We start from the raw sequence: 24,771 nt of genomic DNA on the forward strand, positions 1-24,771 counted from the left end.
AGTGAGTGATGAAAACTTGATAAAATCCATAAATACACATAAAACACAATGTTCCCTGCTATAATTATGTTACCTGTTATGCTAAACCCTGTTTTATGAAGGTTGGCAGATAAAAATGTAATATTCTCTAGTATCAGGCAAACACAACTATGTTACATTAATGGAACCTCAATCCTGCAGTATTTCTTGCATTAACCATTTCGTAGGATTCAGTGAAAAACTTTTTTTTTTTTTATAAATCAACTGGTGCCAGAAAGTTAAACAGATTTGTAAATTACTTTTATTAAAAAATCTTAATCCTTCCTGTATTTATTAGCTGCTGAATACTACAGTAGAAATTCTTTTCCATTTGAAACTGTTACGCCGAGCGCTCCGGGTCCCCGCTCCTCCCCGGAGCGCTCGCTACACTCTCCCCGCTGCAGCGCTCCGGTCGGATCCACTGACCCGGGGCGCTGCGATTCCGCTTCCAGCCGGGATGCGATTCGCGATGCGGGTAGCGCCCGCTCGCGATGCGCACCCCGGCTCCCGTACCTGACTCGCTCTCCCTCGGTCCTGTCCCGGCGCGCGCGGCCCCGCTCCCTAGGGCGCGCGCGCGCCGGGTCTTTGCGATTTAAAGGGCCACTGCGCCGCTGATTGGCGCAGTGATTCCAATTAGTGTCTTCACCTGTGCACTTCCCTATATCACCTCACTTCCCCTGCACTTCCTTGCCGGATCTTGTTGCCATTGTGCCAGTGAAAGCGTTTCCTTGTGTGTTCCTAGCCTGTGTTCCAGACCTCCTGCCGTTGCCCCTGACTACGATCCTTGCTGCCTGCCCCGACCTTCTGCTACGTCCGACCTTGCTTCTGTCTACTCCCTTGTACCGCGCCTATCTTCAGCAGCCAGAGAGGTGAGCCGTTGCTAGTGGATACGACCTGGTCACTACCGCCGCAGCAAGACCATCCCGCTTTGCGGCGGGCTCTGGTGAAAACCAGTAGTGACTTAGAACCGATCCACTAGCACGGTCCACGCCAATCCCTCTCTGGCACAGAGGATCCACTACCTGCCAGCCGGCATCGTGACAGTAGATCCGGCCATGGATCCCGCTGAAGTTCCTCTGCCAGTTGTCGCTGACCTTACCACGGTGGTCGCCCAGCAGTCACAACAGCGCAACAAGGCCAACAGCTGTCTCAACTGACCGTTATGCTACAGCAGTTACTACCACAGCTTCAGCAGTCATCTCCTCCGCCAGCTCCTGCACCTCCTCCGCAGCGAGTGGCCGCTCCTGGTCTACGCCTATCCTTGCCGGATAAATTTGATGGGGACTCTAAGTTTTGCCGTGGCTTTCTTTCCCAATGTTCCCTGCATCTGGAGATGATGTCGGACCTGTTTCCCACTGAAAGGTCTAAGGTGGCTTTCGTAGTCAGCCTTCTGTCTGGAAAAGCCCTGTCTTGGGCCACACCGCTCTGGGACCGCAATGACCCCGTCACTGCCTCTGTACACTCCTTCTTCTCGGAAATCCGAAGTGTCTTTGAGGAACCTGCCCGAGCCTCTTCTGCTGAGACTGCCCTGTTGAACCTGGTCCAGGGTAATTCTTCCGTTGGCGAGTATGCCGTACAATTCCGTACTCTTGCTTCAGAATTATCCTGGAATAATGAGGCCCTCTGCGCGACCTTTAAAAAAGGCCTATCCAGCAACATTAAAGATGTTCTGGCCGCACGAGAAATTCCTGCTAATCTACATGAACTTATTCACCTAGCCACTCGCATTGACATGCGTTTTTCCGAAAGGCGTCAGGAGCTCCGCCAAGATATGGACTCTGTTCGCACGAGGCGTTTCTTCTCCTCGGCTCCTTTCTCCTCTGGTCCCCTGCAATCTGTTCCTGTGCCTCCCGCCGTGGAGGCTATGCAGGTCGACCGGTCTCGCCTGACACCTCAAGAGAGGACACGACGCCGCATGGAGAACCTCTGCCTGTACTGTGCTAGTACCGAACACTTCCTGAGGGATTGTCCTATCCGTCCTCCCCGCCTGGAAAGACGTACGCTGACTCCGCACAAAGGTGAGACAGTCCTTGATGTCTACTCTGCTTCTCCACGACTTACTGTGCCTGTGCGGATGTCTGCCTCTGCCTTCTCCTTCTCTACTGTGGCCTTCTTGGACTCTGGATCTGCAGGAAATTTTATTTTGGCCTCTCTCGTCAACAGGTTCAACATCCCAGTGACCAGTCTCGCCAGACCCCTTTACATCAATTGTGTAAACAATGAAAGATTGGACTGTACCATACGTTTCCGCACGGAGCCCCTTCTTATGAGCATCGGATCTCATCACGAGAGGATTGAACTTTTGGTCCTCCCCAATTGCACCTCGGAAATTCTCCTTGGACTTCCCTGGCTTCAACTTCATTCCCCAACCCTGGATTGGTCCACTGGGGAGATCAAGAGTTGGGGGCCCTCTTGTTCCAAGGACTGTCTAAAACCGGTTCCCAGTAACCCTTGCCGTGACTCTGTGGTTCCTCCAGTAACTGGTCTCCCTAAGGCCTATATGGACTTCGCGGATGTTTTCTGCAAAAAACAAGCTGAGACTCTACCTCCTCACAGGCCTTATGATTGTCCTATCGACCTCCTCCCGGGCACTACTCCACCCCGGGGCAGAATTTATCCTCTCTCTGCCCCAGAGACTCTTGCCATGTCTGAATACGTCCAGGAAAATTTAAAAAAGGGCTTTATCCGTAAATCCTCCTCTCCTGCCGGAGCCGGATTTTTGTTTGTGTCCAAAAAAGATGGCTCCCTACGTCCTTGCATTGATTACCGCGGTCTTAATAAAATCACGGTTAAGAACCGCTACCCCCTACCCCTCATCTCTGAACTCTTTGATCGCCTCCAAGGTGCCCACATCTTTACTAAATTGGACTTAAGAGGCGCCTATAACCTCATCCGCATCAGAGAGGGGGATGAGTGGAAAACGGCATTTAACACCAGAGATGGACACTTTGAGTATCTGGTCATGCCCTTTGGCCTGTGCAACGCCCCTGCTGTCTTCCAAGACTTTGTTAATGAAATTTTTCGTGATCTGTTATACTCCTGTGTTGTTGTATATCTGGACGATATCCTAATTTTTTCTGCCAATCTAGAAGAACACCGCCAGCATGTCCGTATGGTTCTTCAGAGACTTCGTGACAATCAACTCTATGCCAAAATTGAGAAATGTCTGTTTGAGTGCCAATCTCTTCCTTTTCTAGGATATTTGGTCTCTGGCCAGGGACTACAAATGGATCCAGACAAACTCTCTGCTGTCTTAGATTGGCCACGCCCCTCTGGACTCCGTGCTATCCAACGCTTTTTGGGGTTCGCCAATTATTACAGGCAATTTATTCCACATTTTTCTACCGTTGTGGCTCCTATCGTGGCTTTAACCAAAAAGAATGCCGATCCCAAGTCTTGGCCTCCTCAAGCGGAAGACGCCTTTAAACGACTCAAGTCTGCCTTTTCTTCGGCTCCCGTGCTCTCCAGACCTGACCCTTCCAAACCCTTCCTATTGGAGGTTGATGCCTCCTCAGTGGGAGCTGGAGCTGTTCTTCTACAAAAAAATTCTTCCGGGCATGCTGTCACTTGTGGTTTTTTTTCTAGGACCTTCTCTCCGGCGGAGAGGAACTACTCCATCGGGGATCGAGAGCTTCTAGCCATTAAATTAGCACTTGAGGAATGGAGGCATCTGCTGGAGGGATCAAGATTTCCAGTTATTATTTACACCGACCACAAGAACCTCTCCTACCTCCAGTCTGCCCAACGGCTGAATCCTCGCCAGGCCCGGTGGTCTCTGTTCTTTGCCCGATTTAATTTTGAGATTCACTTTCGTCCTGCCGATAAGAACATTAGGGCCGATGCTCTCTCTCGTTCCTCGGATGCCTCAGAAGTTGAACTCTCTCCGCAACACATCATTCCACCTGACTGCCTGATCTCCACTTCTCCTGCCTCCATCAGGCAAACTCCTCCAGGAAAGACCTTTGTTTCTCCACGCCAACGCCTCGGAATCCTCAAATGGGGTCACTCCTCCCATCTCGCAGGTCATGTGGGCATCAAGAAATCTGTGCAACTCATCTCCCGCTTCTATTGGTGGCCGACTCTGGAGACGGATGTTGTGGACTTTGTGCGAGCCTGCACTATCTGTGCCCGGGATAAGACTCCTCGCCAGAAGCCCGCTGGTTTTCTTCATCCCCTGCCTGTCCCCGAACAGCCTTGGTCTCTGATTGGTATGGATTTTATTACTGATTTACCCCCTTCCCGTGGCAACACTGTTATTTGGGTGGTCGTTGATCGATTCTCCAAAATGGCACATTTCATCCCTCTTCCTGGTCTTCCTTCAGCGCCTCAGTTGGCTAAACAATTTTTTGTACACATTTTTCGTCTTCACGGGTTGCCTACGCAGATCGTCTCGGATAGAGGCGTCCAATTCGTGTCTAAATTCTGGAGGGCTCTCTGTAAACAACTCAAGATTAAATTAAATTTTTCTTCTGCATATCATCCCCAGTCCAATGGACAAGTAGAAAGAATTAACCAGGTCTTGGGTGATTATTTGCGACATTTTGTTTCCTCCCGCCAGGATGACTGGGCAGATCTCCTTCCATGGGCCGAATTCTCGTATAACTTCAGAGTCTCTGAATCTTCCTCCAAATCCCCATTTTTCGTGGTGTACGGCCGTCACCCTCTTCCCCCCCTCCCTACCCCCTTGCCCTCTGGTCTGCCCGCTGTGGATGAAATTTCCCGTGACCTTTCCATCATATGGAGAGAGACCCAAAATTCTCTCTTACAGGCTTCATCACGCATGAAGAAGTTCGCGGATAAGAAAAGAAGAGCTCCTCCCGTTTTTTCCCCTGGAGACAAGGTATGGCTCTCCGCTAAATATGTCCGCTTCCGTGTCCCTAGCTACAAGTTGGGACCACGCTATCTTGGTCCTTTCAAAATTTTGTGTCAAATTAATCCTGTCTCTTACAAACTTCTTCTTCCTCCTTCTCTTCGTATCCCTAATGCCTTTCACGTCTCTCTTCTTAAACCACTCATCCTCAACCGTTTTTCTCCCAAATCTGTTCCTCCCACTCCTGTTTCCGGCTCCTCGGACATCTTCTCTGTCAAAGAGATCTTAGCTTCTAAAAAGGTCAGAGGGAAAACTTTTTTTTTAGTGGACTGGGAGGGTTGTGGTCCTGAAGAGAGATCCTGGGAACCTGAGGACAACATCCTAGACAAAAGTCTGCTCCTCAGGTTCTCAGGCTCTAAGAAGAGGGGGAGACCCAAGGGGGGGGGTACTGTTACGCCGAGCGCTCCGGGTCCCCGCTCCTCCCCGGAGCGCTCGCTACACTCTCCCCGCTGCAGCGCTCCGGTCGGATCCACTGACCCGGGGCGCTGCGATTCCGCTTCCAGCCGGGATGCGATTCGCGATGCGGGTAGCGCCCGCTCGCGATGCGCACCCCGGCTCCCGTACCTGACTCGCTCTCCCTCGGTCCTGTCCCGGCGCGCGCGGCCCCGCTCCCTAGGGCGCGCGCGCGCCGGGTCTTTGCGATTTAAAGGGCCACTGCGCCGCTGATTGGCGCAGTGATTCCAATTAGTGTCTTCACCTGTGCACTTCCCTATATCACCTCACTTCCCCTGCACTTCCTTGCCGGATCTTGTTGCCATTGTGCCAGTGAAAGCGTTTCCTTGTGTGTTCCTAGCCTGTGTTCCAGACCTCCTGCCGTTGCCCCTGACTACGATCCTTGCTGCCTGCCCCGACCTTCTGCTACGTCCGACCTTGCTTCTGTCTACTCCCTTGTACCGCGCCTATCTTCAGCAGCCAGAGAGGTGAGCCGTTGCTAGTGGATACGACCTGGTCACTACCGCCGCAGCAAGACCATCCCGCTTTGCGGCGGGCTCTGGTGAAAACCAGTAGTGACTTAGAACCGATCCACTAGCACGGTCCACGCCAATCCCTCTCTGGCACAGAGGATCCACTACCTGCCAGCCGGCATCGTGACAGAAACACAGAGCTGTCTGCTGACATCATGAGCGCAGTGCTCCCTGCTGACATCTCTGTCCATTTTAGTTCCTAAAATGGACAGAGATGTCAGCAGAGAGCACTGTGGTCATGATGTCAGCAGAGAGCTCTGTGTTCCAAAAAGAAAATAATTTCTGCTGTAGTATTCAGCAGCTAATAAGTGCAGGAAGGATTTCGATTTTTTAATAGAAGTAATTTACAAATCTGTTTAACTTTCTGGCACCAGTTGATTTAAAAAAAAAAAAAACAGGGCCCTGGTTGCTGTCAAAAAAAATAAATAAATAAACAAGGCATAATTACCCATCTTGCTCCCCTGACACGGTGCTGCCTCAGCCAGTGATTGACTGGGTGGGGTAGTTCCTACATGGTCACCACGTCACAGGACCTGGGAATAAGCCGAAAGGACTGGGGACCGGGAGCTAAAGACAGTTCAGTGGTGAGGGATGGGGACAGGTGAGAATGCCTTCTTTTTATTTTGGCAACACCTGGGGCTCTTTTAAGAAATATTTTGTCACCGAACAACCCCTTTAAAGTGGCACTCCAGAGGAATTTTTTTTTTTTTTTTAAATCAACTGGTGCCAGAAAGTTAAAGAGATTTGTAAATTACTTCTATTTAAAAATCTTAACCCTTCTAGTACTTAGTAGCTGCTGTATACTACAGAGGAAGTTCTTTTCTTTTTGAGTAACTTTCTGTCTGACCACAGTGCTCTTTGCTGACACCTCTGTTCATGTCAGGAACTTTCCAGTTTGTGACATGGACAGAAGTGTCAGCAGAGAGCACTGTGGTCAGAGAGAAAATAAATTTAAAAAGAAAAGAATCTGTGGAGCAGCTGATTAGTACTGGAAGTATTAAGATATTTAAATAGAAGTAATTTACAAATCTTTTTAAACTTTTTAAATCTTTTTAAAGGAACTGACAGCTAGTTCACTTGCACTAAACCCAGTATACTGAGTTATAGTGGAAGCGAACAGCTGTAAAATAAGGGGTGACTTACTGAAATCCATTGTTTAGGTGCAGATCTATGGTTATAAATAGTTTTATTCCTAATCTCCAGCGCACATTGGAAGTTGGGAGCCAGAGAGTTAGACAGGCTGTGGTATGGTACGTGACTTGGGGTGGTGAGATGTATTACTTTGTGATGCCAGGGCCCAAGGATAGGACTGCTTCTCCTTGGCCAGGTGTGGGCCAAGTTACTGATTAGAGATGTCGCAAATTGTTCGCCGGCGTACAGTTCCCGGCGAACTTAGCATGTTCGCGTTCGCATCGCCAGGCGAACATATGTAAAGTTCGATTCGCCCCCTATACTTTAACATTGCAGTAAACTTTGACCCTGTGAGTCAGAGTCAGCAGACACATTACAGCCAATCAGCAGCAGTCCCTCCCTTCCAGACCCTCCTACCTCCTGCACGAATGCCATTTTACCTTCATTCGGCATGCTGCAGGCTTAGCAAGTGGAGGGACAGAGAAGCTGCTCCTGCTGTAAAAGGGAAAGCGATAGCTAGGTTGCTGCTAGGTGGTGTATTCAGGGTCCACTTTACTCCTAAAGCACTAGTCTAACATCTGCTTTAAGGACAGCACCCAAAAAAGCCCTTTTTATGGCTCAAATATCAGTCCGTGTGTCTTGCAACAGCTGGAGGCACCCTGGTTGGGAGGGAACCGCTGGTTAAAAGGGGTACTCCAGTGTAAAACTTAAGTTCCTTCAAGCAACTAACTACAGTATTAAAAGGGCTATAAGTTCAGTCCGTGTGTCTTGCAACAGCTGGAGGCACCCTGGTTGGGGACCTCTGCTTAAAAGGGGAACTCCACTGGCAACCTGTTTTGCTCATTGTCACACTAGTGCAAATCACATTTGGTGTGACAGTTGTTCAAATAAAAAAAAAATACCTTTTTTGGCTGTGAAATAAAACCAGTGCTGCCTAAAGGGGGGCTCTAACTATGTGCTGCCTAATATGGGGGGGATCTATGTGCTGCCTAAAGGGAGGCTCTAACTATGTGCTGCCTAATATGGGGGGATCTATGTGCTGCCTAAAGGGGGGCTCTAACTATGTGCTGCCTAACATGGGGGAATCTATGTGCTGCCTAAAGGGGGGCTCTAACTATGTGCTGCCTAACATGGGGGAATCTATGTGCTGCCTAAAGGGGAAATCTAACTATGTGATGCCTAAAGGGGGGATCTAACTATGTGCTACCTAAAGGGGGCTCTATGTGCTGCCTAAAGGGAGGGTCTACCTATGTGCTGCTTAAAGGGGGGCTCTAACTATGTGCTGCCTAATATGGGGGAATCTATGTGCTGCCTAAAGGGGGATCTAACTATGTGCTGCCTAAAGGGGGGCTCTATGTGCTGCCTAAAGGGGGCTAAAACACGTTATTCCAAAGAATTTAGGAATAATAGGTGATTTATGCCCTTTATGGATTAAAACCAGACTCTGCATCAACTATGTAATTTTCCATGGGAGTTTTGCCATGGATCCCCCTCCAGCACGCCACAGTCCAGGTATTAGTCCCCTTGAAACAACTTTTAAATCACTGTTGTGGCCAGAAAGAGTCCCTGTGGGTTTTAAAATTCACCTGCCCATTGAAGTCAATGGGGTTTGCCGGTTCGCGAACATTTGCGGAAGCTCGCATTCGCCGTTCGCGAACCGAAAATGTTATGTTCGCGACATCACTATTACTGATAACTGTCTTTACTGTGGCAGGAGATATTTTACATGAACAGTATGGTAGCACATGTATTGTCCTATGGAGCAGCATTGTTCAGTGTTTGCAATATAAAGATTGCAAGTAATAGTCCCCTATGGAGACAAAAAAATTGTGAAAAAAATTAAATTTTTAATTAATGTAAATTAACCCCTTCCAAAATAAAAGTTTCAATCACCCCCCTTTTGCCATTTTTTTATGAAAATAATGTGAACAAATATGAACATATGTGGCATTGCCGCATCTGTAAATCTCTGAACTATTAAAATGTAACAATAATTAAATTGCATAAATGTCAAAAAATACCAAAGTCCAGAATTTTATATTTTTGGTCACTTCATTTACTTAAAAACTTAATAAAATTTTAAAAAAGTGATCAAAAGTGATTTACGATACCAATAAAAACTATGGATCATGTCACAAAAAACAGTCACGTATACAGAAAAATAAATGAGTTATTGGGGTCAGAAGAGGACAATTTTAAGCATACAATTTTAAGCAAAGATCATTATTCATTTTTACTGAAAACTGCACTACGTAGAAACAGAAGCCTCCAAAATGGCATTTTTGTTTTCTATTTTGTCCCACAAACATTTTTTTTGTTTTACTGTAGATTTGTTGGTAAAATTAGCGATGTCATTACATTACATTACAGTTGGTGGCGCCAAAAAACAAGCCCTTATATGGATCTGCATCCTTATGGGAGTTAAGGGAAATCTGTAGATGCATCACCCGCCTTAACCTGATTATAAAAGGTAAAGGTAGGATCACATGGAGCGCATCCGCATCGTATTTCATGCTGCAGATGCGCCAACAGCAGTCACAAGAGCGGGCTCCCTTCTGCGGCCGGGTAGCTCTGTGTGTTCGCTCATAGCGGCTGATTTCCCCGATGCGCATCTGCTACTAGTAGTCACTGTGTATACAGTGGGAAATTTGATGCTATGAGCGGACACACAGAGCTACCCAGCTGCAGCAGTAAGCTTGCTCTAGTGACTGTTGTTGGAGTATCTGCAGCATGAAATACGCTGCGGATGCACTCTGTGTGACCCTACCCTTGGGGTGTATTCACATATACAGTATCCTGCGCATATTTGATGCAGCATAAAATTGTTAGCTTCAAATCCTGTGCATCAAATATATGCGTGAGAATGGACCCTTTTTTAAATCTGTTCTGCACTTTTCAAGAGATGTTATAAAAAAATCCTAATATGCAAATCATCTTGTTGCACTGTTCTGCCTGCACCGGCCCAGTAATACAGGCCCTTTCATAAATATGCATTTTCTTCTCTCCAGCATTTCCCCGAGACGTGCTGAGACCTGCAGTGCCTGTGTGCTCATGCTCCAGGGCCATATGTAATTACAGTGGTCCCTCAACATACGATGGTAATCCGTTCCAAACGGACCATCGTTTGTTGAAACCATCGCATGTTGAGGGATCCGTGCAATGTAAAGTATAGGACAGTGGTCTACAATCCTGAAGAGGACGCGCCGGAGCCCCGAGGACAGGTGAGTGATCGTCAGCGGACCACATGGGGCACCGTAAACGGCTATCCGGTGGCAGCTGAAGCAGTCTGCGCTGACGGATAGCCGTTTATGCGATGGCCCCGACATACAAAACCATCGTATGTTGATGCTGCCTTCAACATGCGATGGCCTCTTAGAGGCCATCGCATGTTGAAATTATCGTATGTCGGAGCCATCGTAGGTCGAAGGGTCACTGTACATGGAATCAGCTTCTGGGTCCTTTCACTGTGTAATGCTGTGGCTCTACAAAAGAGCTGATGGCGGGGTGTTAACACCCTGCTGATGAGATATAGATGTTGTATCCGGAGGATAGGCAAATAATATGTTTTCACTGGAAAACCCTTTCATAAAAAACTTTTTTTTAAACAATTTAATCAATAACTATTTATATTGTTCTTGTTGATCTCATGTTTTCATAGGCTGTACTGGGCCCTCTCATAGCCATTGCTTTGAAGCTTTCCCAGATACATGAAAGGAGCGGACGAAAAGGACCCACTGTCATCACTTGAATCTTCCCTTCACCAACCACTATGGGCCAAAAAGTATGCGAAAGAAGAGCGATTTATTCATCTTTCATTTATTGCCTTCATTTTGCTGTATATGCTTTTCTCCTCCAAAGCTATGTTTTTGTGTTTGTCGCATACAATATTACAGTTTGATAAAAAAAAAAAGAGTTTGGTATTTTATCTCCGACATCAGAATTTATTATGGTTTAGTCACATCTTTAGCTTATTAAACTGGTGAAAATGATCATGAGTATTAAAGCAACCGCACATGCCTTGTCCTTATTGTTTTTACATTAAGAGTGATTGTTTTGTATTATATAGTATTCTCAACACAATAGCTATTTTTTACAATTTTTTTGGGGTTGAAAAGTTTGTAACTGTGAGAATGATGGAAAAGGAGGAGGCCTTTACTTTTCACTACAACCATGTCATTGGCAGTAGATGTTCCAAGCACCCGAGCTGAAATAGAGGTGGCCATTAGCACAGTAGAGAAAGATGTGATCTGGCAACCAGTCAGCAGGTACTAGTATGTAACAAGGAGGATGTAATAGGAAACAAATGTAAAAAAAAATAAAAGTAACAACTAAAAACTGACTGGTTGCTACGGTCAATACCACTAGTTTTATTTGCACAAGATAGGATTGACCAATTTAGTGACCTAGGATATGAAATTGGTTTACCACTGATAAAAGGTGTTCTTCAATGTACTGTATATACTTTACAAGTGGTATATTCCCGTTCTGAGTGCAGTGAAATGAGGTTTTGGCCATGATTTACAGCAGTACTTGTACTTGAGTAGTTAAATGAGCACTCTCATAAAAAAAAATGTTTTGCTGTTGCACTCCTTATGGTAAATAAAAAATATTTCTAATTTACTTTGTTTAAAACAATTGAAGTTTTATTTGTGCCTAAAAAGCTCAAGAGCACATTTTCCCCATCTTATACACAGACTTTGGACTGAAGCCCAAACACAGGAAGTGCAGCCTGGAGTGCTGAGGGGGGGGGGGGGGGGGGGGGCTGTCCAGCCTCATCCAATCATAGCTCCTCTCACACTTAACTGCCATATGCTGTTGGTTGGACACACCCACCTCAGCACTCCAGGCTGCACTTCCTGTGTTTGGGCTTCGGTCCTAAGTCTGTGTATAAGATGGGGGAAAATGTGCTCTTGAGCTTTTTAAGCACAAATAAAACATAGAAAACTTCAATTGTTTTAAAAAAAGTATATTAGAAATATTTTTTATTTACCATAAAGAGTGTAATAGCAAAAAATAGTTTTAATGAGAATTACCATTAAAGGAGTACTCCGGTGGAAACATTTTTTTTTTTTTTTAAGTCAACTGGTGCCAGAAAGTTAAACAGATTTGTAAATTACTTCTTTAAAAAAAAAAATCTTAATCCTTACAGTACTTATTAGCTGCTGAATACTACAGAGGAAATTATTTTCTTTTGGGAACACAGAGCTCTCTGCTAACATCACAAGCTAAAATGGACAGAGATGGCAGCAGAGAGCACTGTGCTTGTGATGTCAGAGAGCACTGTGTTCCAAAAGAGAAGACTTTCCTCTGTAGTATTCAGCAGACAATAAGTAATGGAAGGATTAAGATTTTTTTAAGAGAAGTAATTTACAAATCTGTTTAACTTTCTGGAACCAGCTGATTTAAAAAAAAAAGTTTTGCACCGGAGTACCCCTTTAAGGCAGCCAGATATTTCAGGTATTGAGTAGTATAGGCAGCCTAATTATGTTTGGTCACATTAGAATAACAGGTACAGTACAGTATTTATATCATGTTTACTATAAGTATACATGTATATCTTGTATCCTTGTAGTAAACTTTTTGCTCGTGTACTGCATTGTTTTCTGTTCATTTCCTAAATGGAAATCTCAAATGTTACACTTTACTGAGAAATTCTAAGCACATAAGGTAGGAGGAGATTTCATAGGCTGTGTTCACTTGTTCAGGTTTTTAATTGCAATTGCTGAGTACAAAGTCAGGAATGAGTTTAAAATAGGAAGTCGCAATCTTTTCTTTATAGGTGCCCTCCTTTCATGACCTGTTTTTGACTTTATATAAAAAAAAATTGCATTGCAATAAAAAAACTGAATGTGTGAACATATTAATAAGGTTTTGCTCACACAGTCTTGGCTTCTATTCTTAACCTGTTGATGTCAGAGGATGAGTATGCTTGTCCTGTGGCTGTAAAGAATGTATGGCATGGGCTTGGGACTTCATACTACTTTTAGCAGCAGAGAGCCACTGTTAATAGGCGATATGGAGACTGTTCCATGGCGACTGTTTTAACTGTTTATATTCATATGGAAAGAAGAATAAGCTTACACTCACCGTAAATGTAGTCTTCTTTTTGAATCATTCAGTATAACAGGGAGGTCACTAGGACTCCGCGGGGGTGCTCAGAGGCATCTGAGTGCCCCAGCAGAGTCCTAGTGACCTCCCTGCTATACCAAATGATTTGAAATGACAAATGACTTATGGTGAGTGCAAGCTTATTCTTCTTTCCATATGACTATTCATGCACATGGCTATATGTTAAGCTTAGCACTCCATCTGTAGAGAAAACATTAGTTGCGTCGGCCACTGTGTTTGCGGAAGTTCCGGGCTCACTTGAAAAACTGGCATCTGGATTATCTATAGTGCACTCAGCTTCATTCTATACGGATTATATGCTAACAGTGGAATTTAAACAGTTATACACCACATCATTGGTGATATAGAGGGTCTGATTGCCTCCCCGCAACCCGGTTGAGGAGAGACGATTCATTGTCATTGTGAAATCCCTAAGGCAGTGTTTCTCAAGGGCGGTCTTCAAGTACCTCCAACAAGTCATGTTTTCAGGATTTCCTTAGTCTTTCACAGATGATATAATTATGGTCAGTGCATCAGGCATCACCACAGTTATATCACCTGTGAAAGACTAAGGAAATCCTGAAAACATGACCTGTTGGTGGTACTTGAGGACCACGCTTGAGAAACACTGCCTTAGGGTGCGTTCACACTGAGTATTTCAAAAGGAATTTACTAAATAAATTCTTGAATTTCATTCAAGAGGAATTTATTATCTCCTCTGCCCATTGACTTTGATGTTATTTCTGCTGTCCTGTTCACACTGCGGAAATTCTGCTAGCAATACTTTCTAGCAATTCTGCTGAAATCCTTTCTGCTTGAAGAAAGAACATGTTCATTCTTCAGGCGGAATCCGTGAGCAGAATCCAATAGAAGTCAATGGTTAAAAAAAATTCTGCCCGACATCATTTTCAAGTGGAATTCGAGCGGAATTCAGAAAAGTAGATTAAATAGCCTCCTCCTTCATTCCTCTTCATTTCCGCATGGAAATTCCACTTGAATTCCGCTTGCTGGAGAAGGCAACAATTTCCTGACCGAAATTATTCCTCGTCAATTTCTCTTGAATTCCTCAGTGTGAACGCACCAATGTGTAATTGCAATAAAATGAATTGAGTAAACATTAAAAAAATTGCTTATAGAAATCAACTAGGAAGACTTTAAAAGTGTAAAAAAAATAGTTTTAATGTTAAAAAAAAATCCCTCCAAAATGAACATTCAAATCACCCCCCCTCCCATTTTAAGAGATATAAACAAAAAAAAACATAAACATCTTTGGTTTGCCGTATGTGTTAATCTAACATTAATGCATACGGCACACATTTTTTGGCACCTCTTATCCTACAAAAAAATTGAATAAAAAGTGATCAAAAAAGTCAGATCAATGCCAAATTGATACTGACAAAAACCTACAGATTATGGCACAAATATGATTTAATTGCGGCAAAATTAGAGGGTAACCATAGCCTCCTAAAAACATTGGCCAACTCTAGATGTGATAATGTTGCCATCACAAACACCAGAATGAAATCAAAACCAGGCTTTTATTCTGATTGGGCTCTCCTACGTCCAGTGTATACTTAGGATTAGTGTCCGTTCTCAATTAACTCTGTATCAAATATTTATTGTACGGCAACATTTTATCATCCAAAATGTTTAATGCATTTCATTGGTAAAATAGTTCATACAATCAGTGTAAAACAATACATATACCCATATAGAACTTATCAGTGTCCAAAACATGTCTTTCTATAATTTTTTTTAATCTTCATACTACACAAGCAAGCTATCTACTACCGCTATTACTACTTTTGGAATAAATAAAAAAAAACAACAACAATGAAAGCAAAGCAACCTAAAGGCAAGCCATAAGTTAGCAGTTTTCAAATAGGGTCCCTGGGAACCGGCTCACAAATTCCAAAGAGCAGAACATCAAGAACTGTCCCTTTTACTTTTAGAAACTGATCTGAGACTCCTCAAAATGTTCTCAAATATGGCCCAAAGGAACCCAGCTATGGAATTTATAGAGCATGTCCTTGCAATAAGCTTTTGTATGAGGGGTTGGGGGAGGTGTTGGTTACACTTTCCTTTTCTTGTATATGCCATGGGAATAGGGAAGTTGAGAAAACAAGCTCTCGGCTGATCATCTGTTGTTTTGACCAGCCCCTTGGGGCAGGTGGAATTTTTATTTTGCTATGGGGCCTCATTTCCTCGCTGTCCTGAGAAATAGGAAAAACAGGAGATGCGCATTCGTGAAGTATTTAAAGATATGGGGTATTCCGAAAAATCTACCAGAATGTGTTGCACTGAAAGTCCAACATACAAATGGTGATCAGCAGCTGTCTGGTCAACCCTTGTATCCAATACGGTCTGGTATAAAAACTAGATAGCTGAGCAGAGCACATAAAACATTTTCCCAGTGGGACCAGTGTACAGTGCTTCCTCTTGTGGGTATAAGTAATGTCCAAAGCCGTGTCAGACTGTATAAGCCTTTATTGGTCAAGCAGCAATGTGTTTCGAATTTAGAGAGAATTCTTCGTCAGGCTGTGTACATATACAACGTGACTAAGCATTCTCTCTGAATTTGAAACACATTGCTGTTTGACCAATAAAGGCTTATACAGTCTGACACGGCTTTGGACATTACTTATATCCAAGGGAGGAAGCACTGTACACTGGTCCTTTTGGGGACATTTTTATGTGCTCAATTATATAATGTCCCTATTGTGCCTATTTATAAAATGAGTAGGTAGGTCCACATGCTATAATAGGTATAGTGCAGCATAGAAGAACACCGCCATTAATAGATGCTTGCACTAGTGAACTACTATAATTTACTTTTGCCGTTTGTAACTGAGACAATGCTTTTCAGTGTATACAGCATTCTCCTTGTGTATGTCACAGAGTGTGTTATGATACCTTTAGCGAACCAATTACAATTGTTACATTTAGCTCTCCTTGTGCACCTTCTACTTTACAGTCTACACCACACAGACTACTGATGTCTCATGTACGCTCTACTCTCCACAACACTATGTATGGATTATGTTTGGAAATACAGTATATTTGGGGGAGTTATCAAGATGCATTTTGTGCTTCAAGGATATAGTATAATACAACTATTCTGCCTGCATTTAATGTAATTTAGATTATTACTGTACAGAGACTAAGAATCATTCATTTCCTTTAATGCTTTTTAAACTATTATATTGTGTCAATAAAACTGAATGCAAGATCTCTGTGTCCCTCCTATCTTAACTGACAATGTAACGGTATTAAAGGTACGTAACAGTATATCATGTTGTATAACAACCCATATAAAGGAGTTATATGAAGAAGACATTTTGGGAAATGGCAGCACATATGATAGTGGTTGTAATTTCTGACAAAAGTCTCTATTACTACCCAGTGCTGTCACTCACTTTATTATATAGGAAATTACATGGACTTGTATGAAATGTTTGTGAAGTGAAGTTAAATGGCAAACATAACCATGAGATGATGGCCAATTCTTAATGGGGTATTCCAGGATTATTTTTTCTTCAGCCTATGAGCCCATTATTCCAAGGTATAATACTGCGTAATATGTTTCTATAACCTCTGTGCGTCTCTTAGTCCTGTTTTGGTGCACGGGAGCAACACCTGGAAGTGCAGTACTGCAAGTTCCTATGATCTGCTAAGCTAGTAGACATAGGCCCTCATTTACTATTCTAAACCCGACTTGTTTTGTCGTTTTTTTGGGGCGCATCTTTGTCTGCGACATGTCGCAGACATCGTGCACCAGTCTGCGAAACGATGCGAAATTTTTTCCAGACGGACCCAATGTGGATTCTTCCAAACCCGAAAAAGGGGCGTAACCCGACATTTCTGAGCTTTCCCACGTATTTATAAAGGTTTCCAACCCGAATTTGTTGAATTGTAGTGGTTTTTTTCCCGACAACTCAGAGGAGTTGGAAACCAAAACCAACAAAACCCACGAGCGACAAACAGGATGCGACATAATAATAAATACCAGGGGAAAAAGCAGTTGGGTAAGAAAGCAAGATAGACTTACAACCCGATTTTCTAAGTAAATGAGGGCCATAGTGTTACACCTCCACACCATTCTACATTGGGGGAATTTTATCAAAACCTGTGCAGAGGAAAAGATGACAAGTTGTGCATAGCAACCAATCAGAAAATGTCTTTATTTATTTTTTTAAAACATTTTCCTTAAAAAAAATAAAGAAGCGACCTGATTGGTTGTTATGGGCAATTGGTCAACTTTTCCTCTGCACATTGAAAAATCTCCCCACTTATACTTAGATTAGTTGCCTGTGTCAGTGGAGCATCTGGATTACACTTAATGCTTTTGTTTTGCCCAGGATGGTAACCCTACTTTAAAGCAACCATTTTCACTAAATATTAAAAATATACAAACATCCAGATGTTGTTATCAATGTCTTCTTACAGATTGTAATTGAGTAATAGATCATGTCGGTACATGTATGTAATGCTGAGTATAAGTGCATACTTTAAATTCAATAATATTCAAATAGTGCTATAAAACTGGCTTTGAAATAATAGAGGAAACATTCCAAGGTGGAGGTAAACTTTCATGAGCATAGCCTTCTTGTAGTTATATCTTTTCTATATCTTTGAACATTAGTTGTTAGATCCCAAGCAAACAACTGAATCCTTTTTGTTGTGGGTGTACCTAATAAATAATCAACAAGCTCGCCATGTGGTTGATACTTAAACATTTATTATGTTAAACAATACATTTAAAAAAACAGTACAATAAAAAAAGCACAATACAACAAAGAATCCAAACAACATATTGATACAGAACACTGTGTAACTGACAATTTGAAACACTTTATATTGTAGTTTAATCTAACATCTGAGGAGGTATCTCTCATTGTAATCATTTAAAGGGGTTATCCAGGAATCTAAAAACAGAGGTAGTTTCTTTCCAAAGCCGCTCCCTGTCTGTCTCCAGGTTGGGTGTGGTTCTGCAGCTCAGTTTCATTGAAGTGTATGGAGCCAAGTTGTAATACCACACCCAACCTGGAAACAGACAGGGAGCAGTTTTTGAACAAAATTCCCTCTGTTTTTGTATTCCTGTATAACCCCTTTTAACACTAGCTCTTGACTATGCAATGCTTGTTATTATCCAAATATCCATTTTTTCAATTCTAAACTGAAAGCCTCCTTGTCTACAAAACTCATGGCCTCATGGTTCTCTAATTTCTGGTTCTAGCAAATCTCCTGGAGTATGGCCCACTAGATGGTCTACTGCATGCTTGTTTTAGGGCAGTCGTTATACCAGATTACAAGTTAGAGATTTACTTGAATTAATCCTTTACATTTAAAGGGGTATTCCAGGAAAAACATTTTTTTTTATATATCAACTGGCTCGAGAAAGTTAAACAGATTTGTAGATTACTTCTATTAAAAAATCTTAATCCTTTCAGTACTTATGAGCTTCTGAAGTTAAGATTGTTCTTTTCTGTCTAAGTCCTCTCTGATGACACGTGTCTCGGGAAACGCCCAGTTTAGAAGCAAATCCCCATAGCAAACCTCTTCTAAACTGGGCGTTTCCCGAGACAGGTGTCATCAGAGAGGACTTAGACAGAAAAGAACAACCTTAACATCAGAAGCTCTGAAAGGATTAAGATTTTTTAATAGAAGTAATTTACAAATCTGTTTAACTTTCTGGAGCCAGTTGATATATATAAAAAAGTTTTTGCCTGGAACACCCCTTTAAATTAGCTGTTCCATCTCTATAGTTTACATTCACTACAGTCACTTTTCCTTGGTAAAAAATAATCTCCTCTCAATACAGACATATTTGATGCATGCAGAACCTCTATCAACCAAAGCTTCCGTTTATCTGTACTCTGTTTTTAGGTCACGTGACTCAAATATACCGGTACACTCTACTGCTTCCCACCAGACTGGGATTATTCTGCTACAGTAGTTACATCTCACTTTACTGGCAGCGAGCTGTGGCAATGCCAACATTACTTTTTCCAGTACAGCACTGGTCAGTTGGCAGCTCTACATCTCTGACATTTTGTCAATAGTTCATGCACTCAGTCATTTGCCTCCACATTATTAAGACTTTCAGCCTCCTGTAAACCTTCTGCAACGGCTGTTGATCTTGAGGTGGTCGCTTGCACAGAAACTTCATAAGAGGGAGGAGGCTCTTCGCTTATATACGTTTCATCCACAATTTCCAGGGCAGACTCAGTGTACAGAGGAGGAGGGATGTTGAAGCTTATTGTGTCCATATTGATGTGACAGGTAGTGGTAGAATTCTGAGTCATGTCCTGTATCACACTGTCATATGACGGAGGGTAATAATCAGGCCTAAAAAACAAGATAAAGAAGGTCATCGTTACTGAGTCTATTATTAAGTAGATGAAATACATGACATTGTTCTGAACCTATGATCCTATAGGACAGTGGTCTCCAACCTGCGGACCTCCAGATGTTGCCAACGGCTGTCCGGGCATGCTGGGAGTTTTGCAACATCTAGAGGTCCGCAGGTTGGAGACCACTGCTATAGGATATCACATATGTCAATTGTTCATTGGAACCTTTTATCTTTTGCTGCATGCTCTTCATGCTCTACTGCAGTATCTCCCAACAAGTGTGCCTCCAGCTGTTGCAAAACTACAACTCCCATCATCCCTGGACAGCCTTCGGCTGTCCGGGCATGCTGGGAGTTTAGTTTTGCGACAGCTGGAGGCACACTGGTTAGAAAGCACTGTTTTACTGAGTATTAGATCCATATTGTGCTAGCAGAAAAAGAGGATCAACTAGCACTAATGTTTATGTAATAAACCACTGGGATTTAGCTGGTTACATAGATTCCATTATCAGAACAGTTTAACAGTCTGGTCATGTGACTCATCCCTCCACCATTCATTCAGGGAACATTCATTTAAAAGAAAGTGTTGATCTATGACGCAACCAATCAGATGATTCCTTTCACTTTCTGAACTACACTAAAGGGTGTTTCCTTTGGGATCTCAGTTTTTTACGTCTCAATAATAAACTCATAGGGGGAGATTTATCAAAACCTGTCCAGAGGAAAAGTTGCTGAGTTGCCCATAGCAACCAATCAGATCACTTCTTTCATTTTTCAGAGACCCTTTCAAAAATGAAAGAAGCGATCTGATTGGTTGCTATGGGCAACTCAGCAACTTTTCCTCTGGACAGTTTTCTGATAAATCTGCTGCATACCATTGACAAAACTTCTAATAAAACTTCTAATAAATCACCTCACCCTTTCTTGCTTTTTATGATAATCTGTCCATCTATCTTAGGCTGGGTTCTCATTATGTTTTCCCCCATACGGAAACAGATACGGCAGGGGAGAGCTGAAAACTTGCGCTCCTGTATGCCTTTCTATGTGCTCCCGTATGCAGTGAAACATTCGGTCCGGTCGGCTCATTTTTGCCCCGTATGCGCTTTTTCCCCGCACCTAAAACCATGGTCGACCACGGTTTTAGGTCCGGTTGTAAAAGCGCACACGGGGCAAAAATGAGCCGACCGGACCGAACGTTTCACTGCGGTCGGCTCATTGAAATTAATTACATGCGGGAGCGCATAGAAAGGCATACGGGAGCGCACATTTTTAGCTCTCCCCTGCCGTATGCGGTCCCATATGGGGGAAAATGTAATGAGAACCCAGCCTTAGATTCTTACTCTACATAACATCAATATTCACTGTTTAATAATATAATTTAAAGTATAATATGCACAAATAAAGGCTTAAAAAAAACATTCAGTACAATTGGAGTCTTCACTACATACCTGTCTACAGTCTCAATATGGACTTGTTGTTGGCTATGAATATGTCTAATGACATTTTGGAACAGACTTTTGTGGTTAGCCTCATAATATGTGCTCCAAAAAATCCCAATCAAAAGAAGAACAAATCCTAAAGGCATTAGGGTATATGCCACAATGGTCTCGCTTCGACAGTTACAAGAGTAGCTTGAGGACACATAGAAGGCTCCCAGGCACACCAGAGCAAAGCCAATGATAAGGAGGGAGAAGCGGAGCACTGTGTATACACTAGTCCTTATCTTCATGACTGAAAGCTCTGAGGGTCAGCTGAAACAGACTGCAGCTCAGATCACCCCACAGCTGTATATATAAGTACAAGATGTGCCCTTTGGACAATGATTGATAAATGTCATATGAATGGCATTCATTAACCATTGGGAGGTAATATTACAGGTAATATCCACTAAAGTTACCTTTTAATCACTTAGCTGACACAAAGTCATACGCTGGATTTCATTTTAACACAGCTGTGTGTTTTGAAGTGCAACAGAAGCGTGTCTAGATTTTGCTTGAATTTTTTTCCAGAAGAAAAAACAAAAACAATGTGTTATGCTATTAGCAGGGACCAAGCTTTAGGGGGTGCAGAGGTAGCAGTTTCACCAGGATGGTAACACCTGAGGGTGCCTAATGCTTCTCTGCTAAGTAAGATGACATTTGTATTATAAATGGCACATGGATATTGGGTGGTAATGTTATTGATTTTGCATTATGGCCCAGTGGCTTTAACTCCTCTGACCATAAACATTGCTTTTACTTGGCTAGCTTAAATATGATGTCCAGTGGTAAAAAAAAAAGTATCCCTTATCCGGCGGATAGAGGATAAGTGTCTGATTGCAGAGTGTCTGAGTGCTGGGACCCCCTTGATCTCCCGTACAGGGCCCTGGCCCTGCTCCTGTATGAGACGTTTCAGAACCAGCATGTCAACATGCCCCCTCCAGTCATCACTATGGGAGAGGCGGAGACATAGCGTTTGTATGCTTCCGCCTCTTACATAAAGATGAATGGAGGGGGCGCGTTTTGACCAGCTGACGTGCTGGGTATGAAACTTGCATTAGCAGAGCCGAGCCCGAGCCAGGGCCCCAAACGGGAAATCAAATGGGGTCTCAGTGGTTAGACCTCCCCCCGCGCGTGATCAGACACTTATGCCCCATCCTAGAGATAAGGGATACATTTTTTCCCGCTGGACATCTTCTTTAACACTTATTGTAATGTAATAAAAAGGACCAGTGTTCTCATTAGTACAGTAGTTTCCTCCTATTCTCTTAAAATATACACATATCTTAACTGGCTTCCTACCAAACTTTTTCCTACTATTAGTTTGTGGATATGAACCTCATGGATATGAACCTCATATACTGTTAGAGAAACTGTTAGTCATAGGAATAAAAACATTTGACAGTGCCAGAAATATGTTGGCAGTACCCAACCTAAGTGCAAATGAAATGACAAGAATCTTCAGCTCACCTCCCAATGGTCTTGCGCAGATCCTCAGCCTGGCCCAGCTTGATATGTAGTAGTGAAAAAGATGAATAAAATGTGTTCTGGATCCAGCAATTTCGTAAAACATAGATTTTTATTTGTAATCCAACATAATAAAATCTTGCAAGAAGGCACTCACAACACACCACCTAGCCAGTGACACACTGCAGCATGGACGCGTTTCGAGCGCATGCGCGCTCTTGATCCCCAAGGTCATTGCTGGATCCAGAAAAATTTTTTTTAACTACTAAGTACCCAACCTAAGCAATGCTAAAATGATAGAATGGACTTTTGATAAAATCAGGAGTGGAACCAATACACAGAAAATTATATTAGAAAGATTTGTTCCATTTTTTGTGTTTTGGACCCATTTTGGCTAAAAGAGTAACCAAAATGATGCGTGTGAACCCAAATCTAAGTTATATGCATGCCTATTGACTGAGGAATTAAAATACTTTTAAAAAGCAAATTAATTTTTACTAAAAGTAACCAGTAAGTGAAAAACAGAACTGTATCTTATGGAGCAAGTATAAAGAGCAACCCTACACAACATAACACAAGGTCTAATAAAGGGGTACTACCATGGAAAACATTTTTTTTTTTATCAACTGGTGCCAGAAAGTTAAACAGATTTGTGAATTACTTCTATTAAAAAAAACTTAATCCTTCCAGTACTTTTTAGGGTCTGTATACTACAGAGGAAATTGTTTTCTTTTTGGAACATAGAGCTCTCTGCTGACATCATGACCACAGTGCTCTCTGCTGACATCTTTGTCCATTTTAGGAACTGTACAGAGCAGCATATGTTTGCTATGGGGATTTTCTCCTGCTCTGGACAGTTCTTAAAATGGACAGAGATGTCAACAGAGAGCACTGTGGTCATGATGTCAACTGAGAGCTCTGTGTTCCAAAAAGAAAACAATTTCTTTATTCAGCAGCTAAGTACTGAAGAATCAAGATTTTTAATAGAAGTAATTTACAAATCTTTTTAACTTTCTGGCACCAGTTGATTTAAAAAACAAAAAAAGTTTTCCACGGGAGTACCCCTTTAAACATGACCTATTATTACAGACAAGATATAAGACAACTTATGCTGCAAAAGAAACAGTATGGCTTTGTTTTTGTCTGTTAGGATGAGATTGTTCTAATCGCAGTTACTCTTTGACACCTAAGTACACCTAAAACACCCAGTCATCATTCCACTATATGTGTAAATCGAACAAACCACTGTTTAACCACCCATAAAGGTTAAAGCATAACTCTGATGTTGGTCCGGCAGCAGAAAAACAGGTTAAAATCGTTGACAACATTGTAGCCTGAGACTTTCCTGCTATTGAAGCCAAGAGGCTACAGATTTGCTGGAAGACTCATAGACTTGCATGGAACACCTGGCAAATGCGTATCCTGCATGCTTTAGCAGCAGGCAAGTCTCGGGCTACAAAATTGTTGGCAATTTTAAACCTATAGCCTACCGGACCTACATTGGAGTTACGCTTTAACTTTTATTGTTCTGACCAAAATTATATTGTACTCAAATCGCCACAGTGTGAACAAGAGTAATGTAAATACAGGGAAAGATAATAGGACCTAGGTATCCCTAGTCGTTCCAATTTAACAAGTGGTCCCTGTCTGACATCTACTGGACTGCCTGAACCTCTTGGATAGCCTAGTAACCTCTACTTTCCTAACAACTCTTTCAATGTATGGTATTTAGAAAGACATTCTAATTTCTTTCAAAAACAGCTCCCCGTCTGTCTCCAGGTTGGGTGTGGTATTACAACTTGACTCCATTCACTTCAATGGAACTGCAGAACCACACCCAAGACAAGTAGCTCTGTTTTTTTTTATTCCTGGATAACCCCTTTAATATCCTTAGTTCACCCAATTTCTAAAGGAATTAAATATGCACCAATTACTTGTGGTTTTTAGGTTACTAGGGTGCTTGGCTCCTAGCGTATTTAGTCACTGTTATATTACTGATAATGGAGGGCAATATTTTGTGCCTGAAATTCCCTAATAAACTAGTGCATCATGCCTAACAGTCATTTGTAGGGAAAGGGGGAGGGGAATGCTGGAAAAGTGCAGAGCCTAATACTAATATGTGTGTGTTACAGTTTCCAGGATGCCCTGTGCCAGATAGGGCAAAAAAAAAAAGGAATGACTGATTATTCGGTAAGGGTGTCCCGCTATTGTTTTTTTTTTCAAGGGTTGCCCCTAGCCAAAATGGGGGGGGGGGGGGGGGGCACAATTTTCTGTTCTTGCCTTAGGAGCAACAAGAGCTAGCTACAGCTCTATCTGTAATGCACATCATGTAACAATCTTTAGCACTAATAAGATCGCTGTTATTTTCTGTTCTCGCCCCAG

The 24,771-nt window shown here is 42.7% G+C and overlaps 2 protein-coding genes across 2 annotated transcripts in view; one reads left to right on the top strand and one right to left on the bottom strand.

Annotated features, from left to right (window-relative positions):
* Positions 1-11,608, top strand: part of PGM5 (phosphoglucomutase 5) — a 189,970-nt gene extending 178,362 nt beyond the window's left edge. The window contains exon 11 of the mRNA XM_056523045.1: positions 10,643-11,608. Coding sequence (XP_056379020.1) covers positions 10,643-10,732 — 90 coding nt within the window. The 3' untranslated portion in view covers positions 10,733-11,608. The remainder of the gene's footprint in view (positions 1-10,642) is intronic.
* A 7,180-nt stretch (positions 11,609-18,788) lies between these two features.
* TMEM252 (transmembrane protein 252) lies at positions 18,789-21,190 on the bottom strand. Its single transcript, XM_056552183.1, has 2 exons — positions 20,893-21,190; positions 18,789-19,440 (listed from the first exon to the last, which is right to left on the bottom strand). The coding sequence occupies exons 1-2, from the start codon at positions 21,171-21,173 to the stop codon at positions 19,164-19,166; spliced, it is 558 nt and encodes a 185-aa protein (XP_056408158.1). The 5' UTR covers positions 21,174-21,190; the 3' UTR covers positions 18,789-19,163.
* Between the last annotated feature and the right edge of the window lie 3,581 nt (positions 21,191-24,771).

The sequence above is a fragment of the Hyla sarda genome, chromosome 1 (genome assembly GCF_029499605.1).
Source record: "Hyla sarda isolate aHylSar1 chromosome 1, aHylSar1.hap1, whole genome shotgun sequence".
Lineage (NCBI taxonomy): Eukaryota > Metazoa > Chordata > Amphibia > Anura > Hylidae > Hyla > Hyla sarda.

Excerpts from the sequence above, each read along its gene's own strand:
- TMEM252 (XM_056552183.1), bottom strand. The coding sequence starts at position 21,173 with ATGAAGATAAGGACTAGTGTATACACAGTGCTCCGCTTCTCCCTCCTT. Across the intron at positions 19,441-20,892 it reads CATATTGAGACTGTAGACAG|GCCTGATTATTACCCTCCGT; the intron begins GTATGTAGTGAA and ends CTTGTTTTTTAG.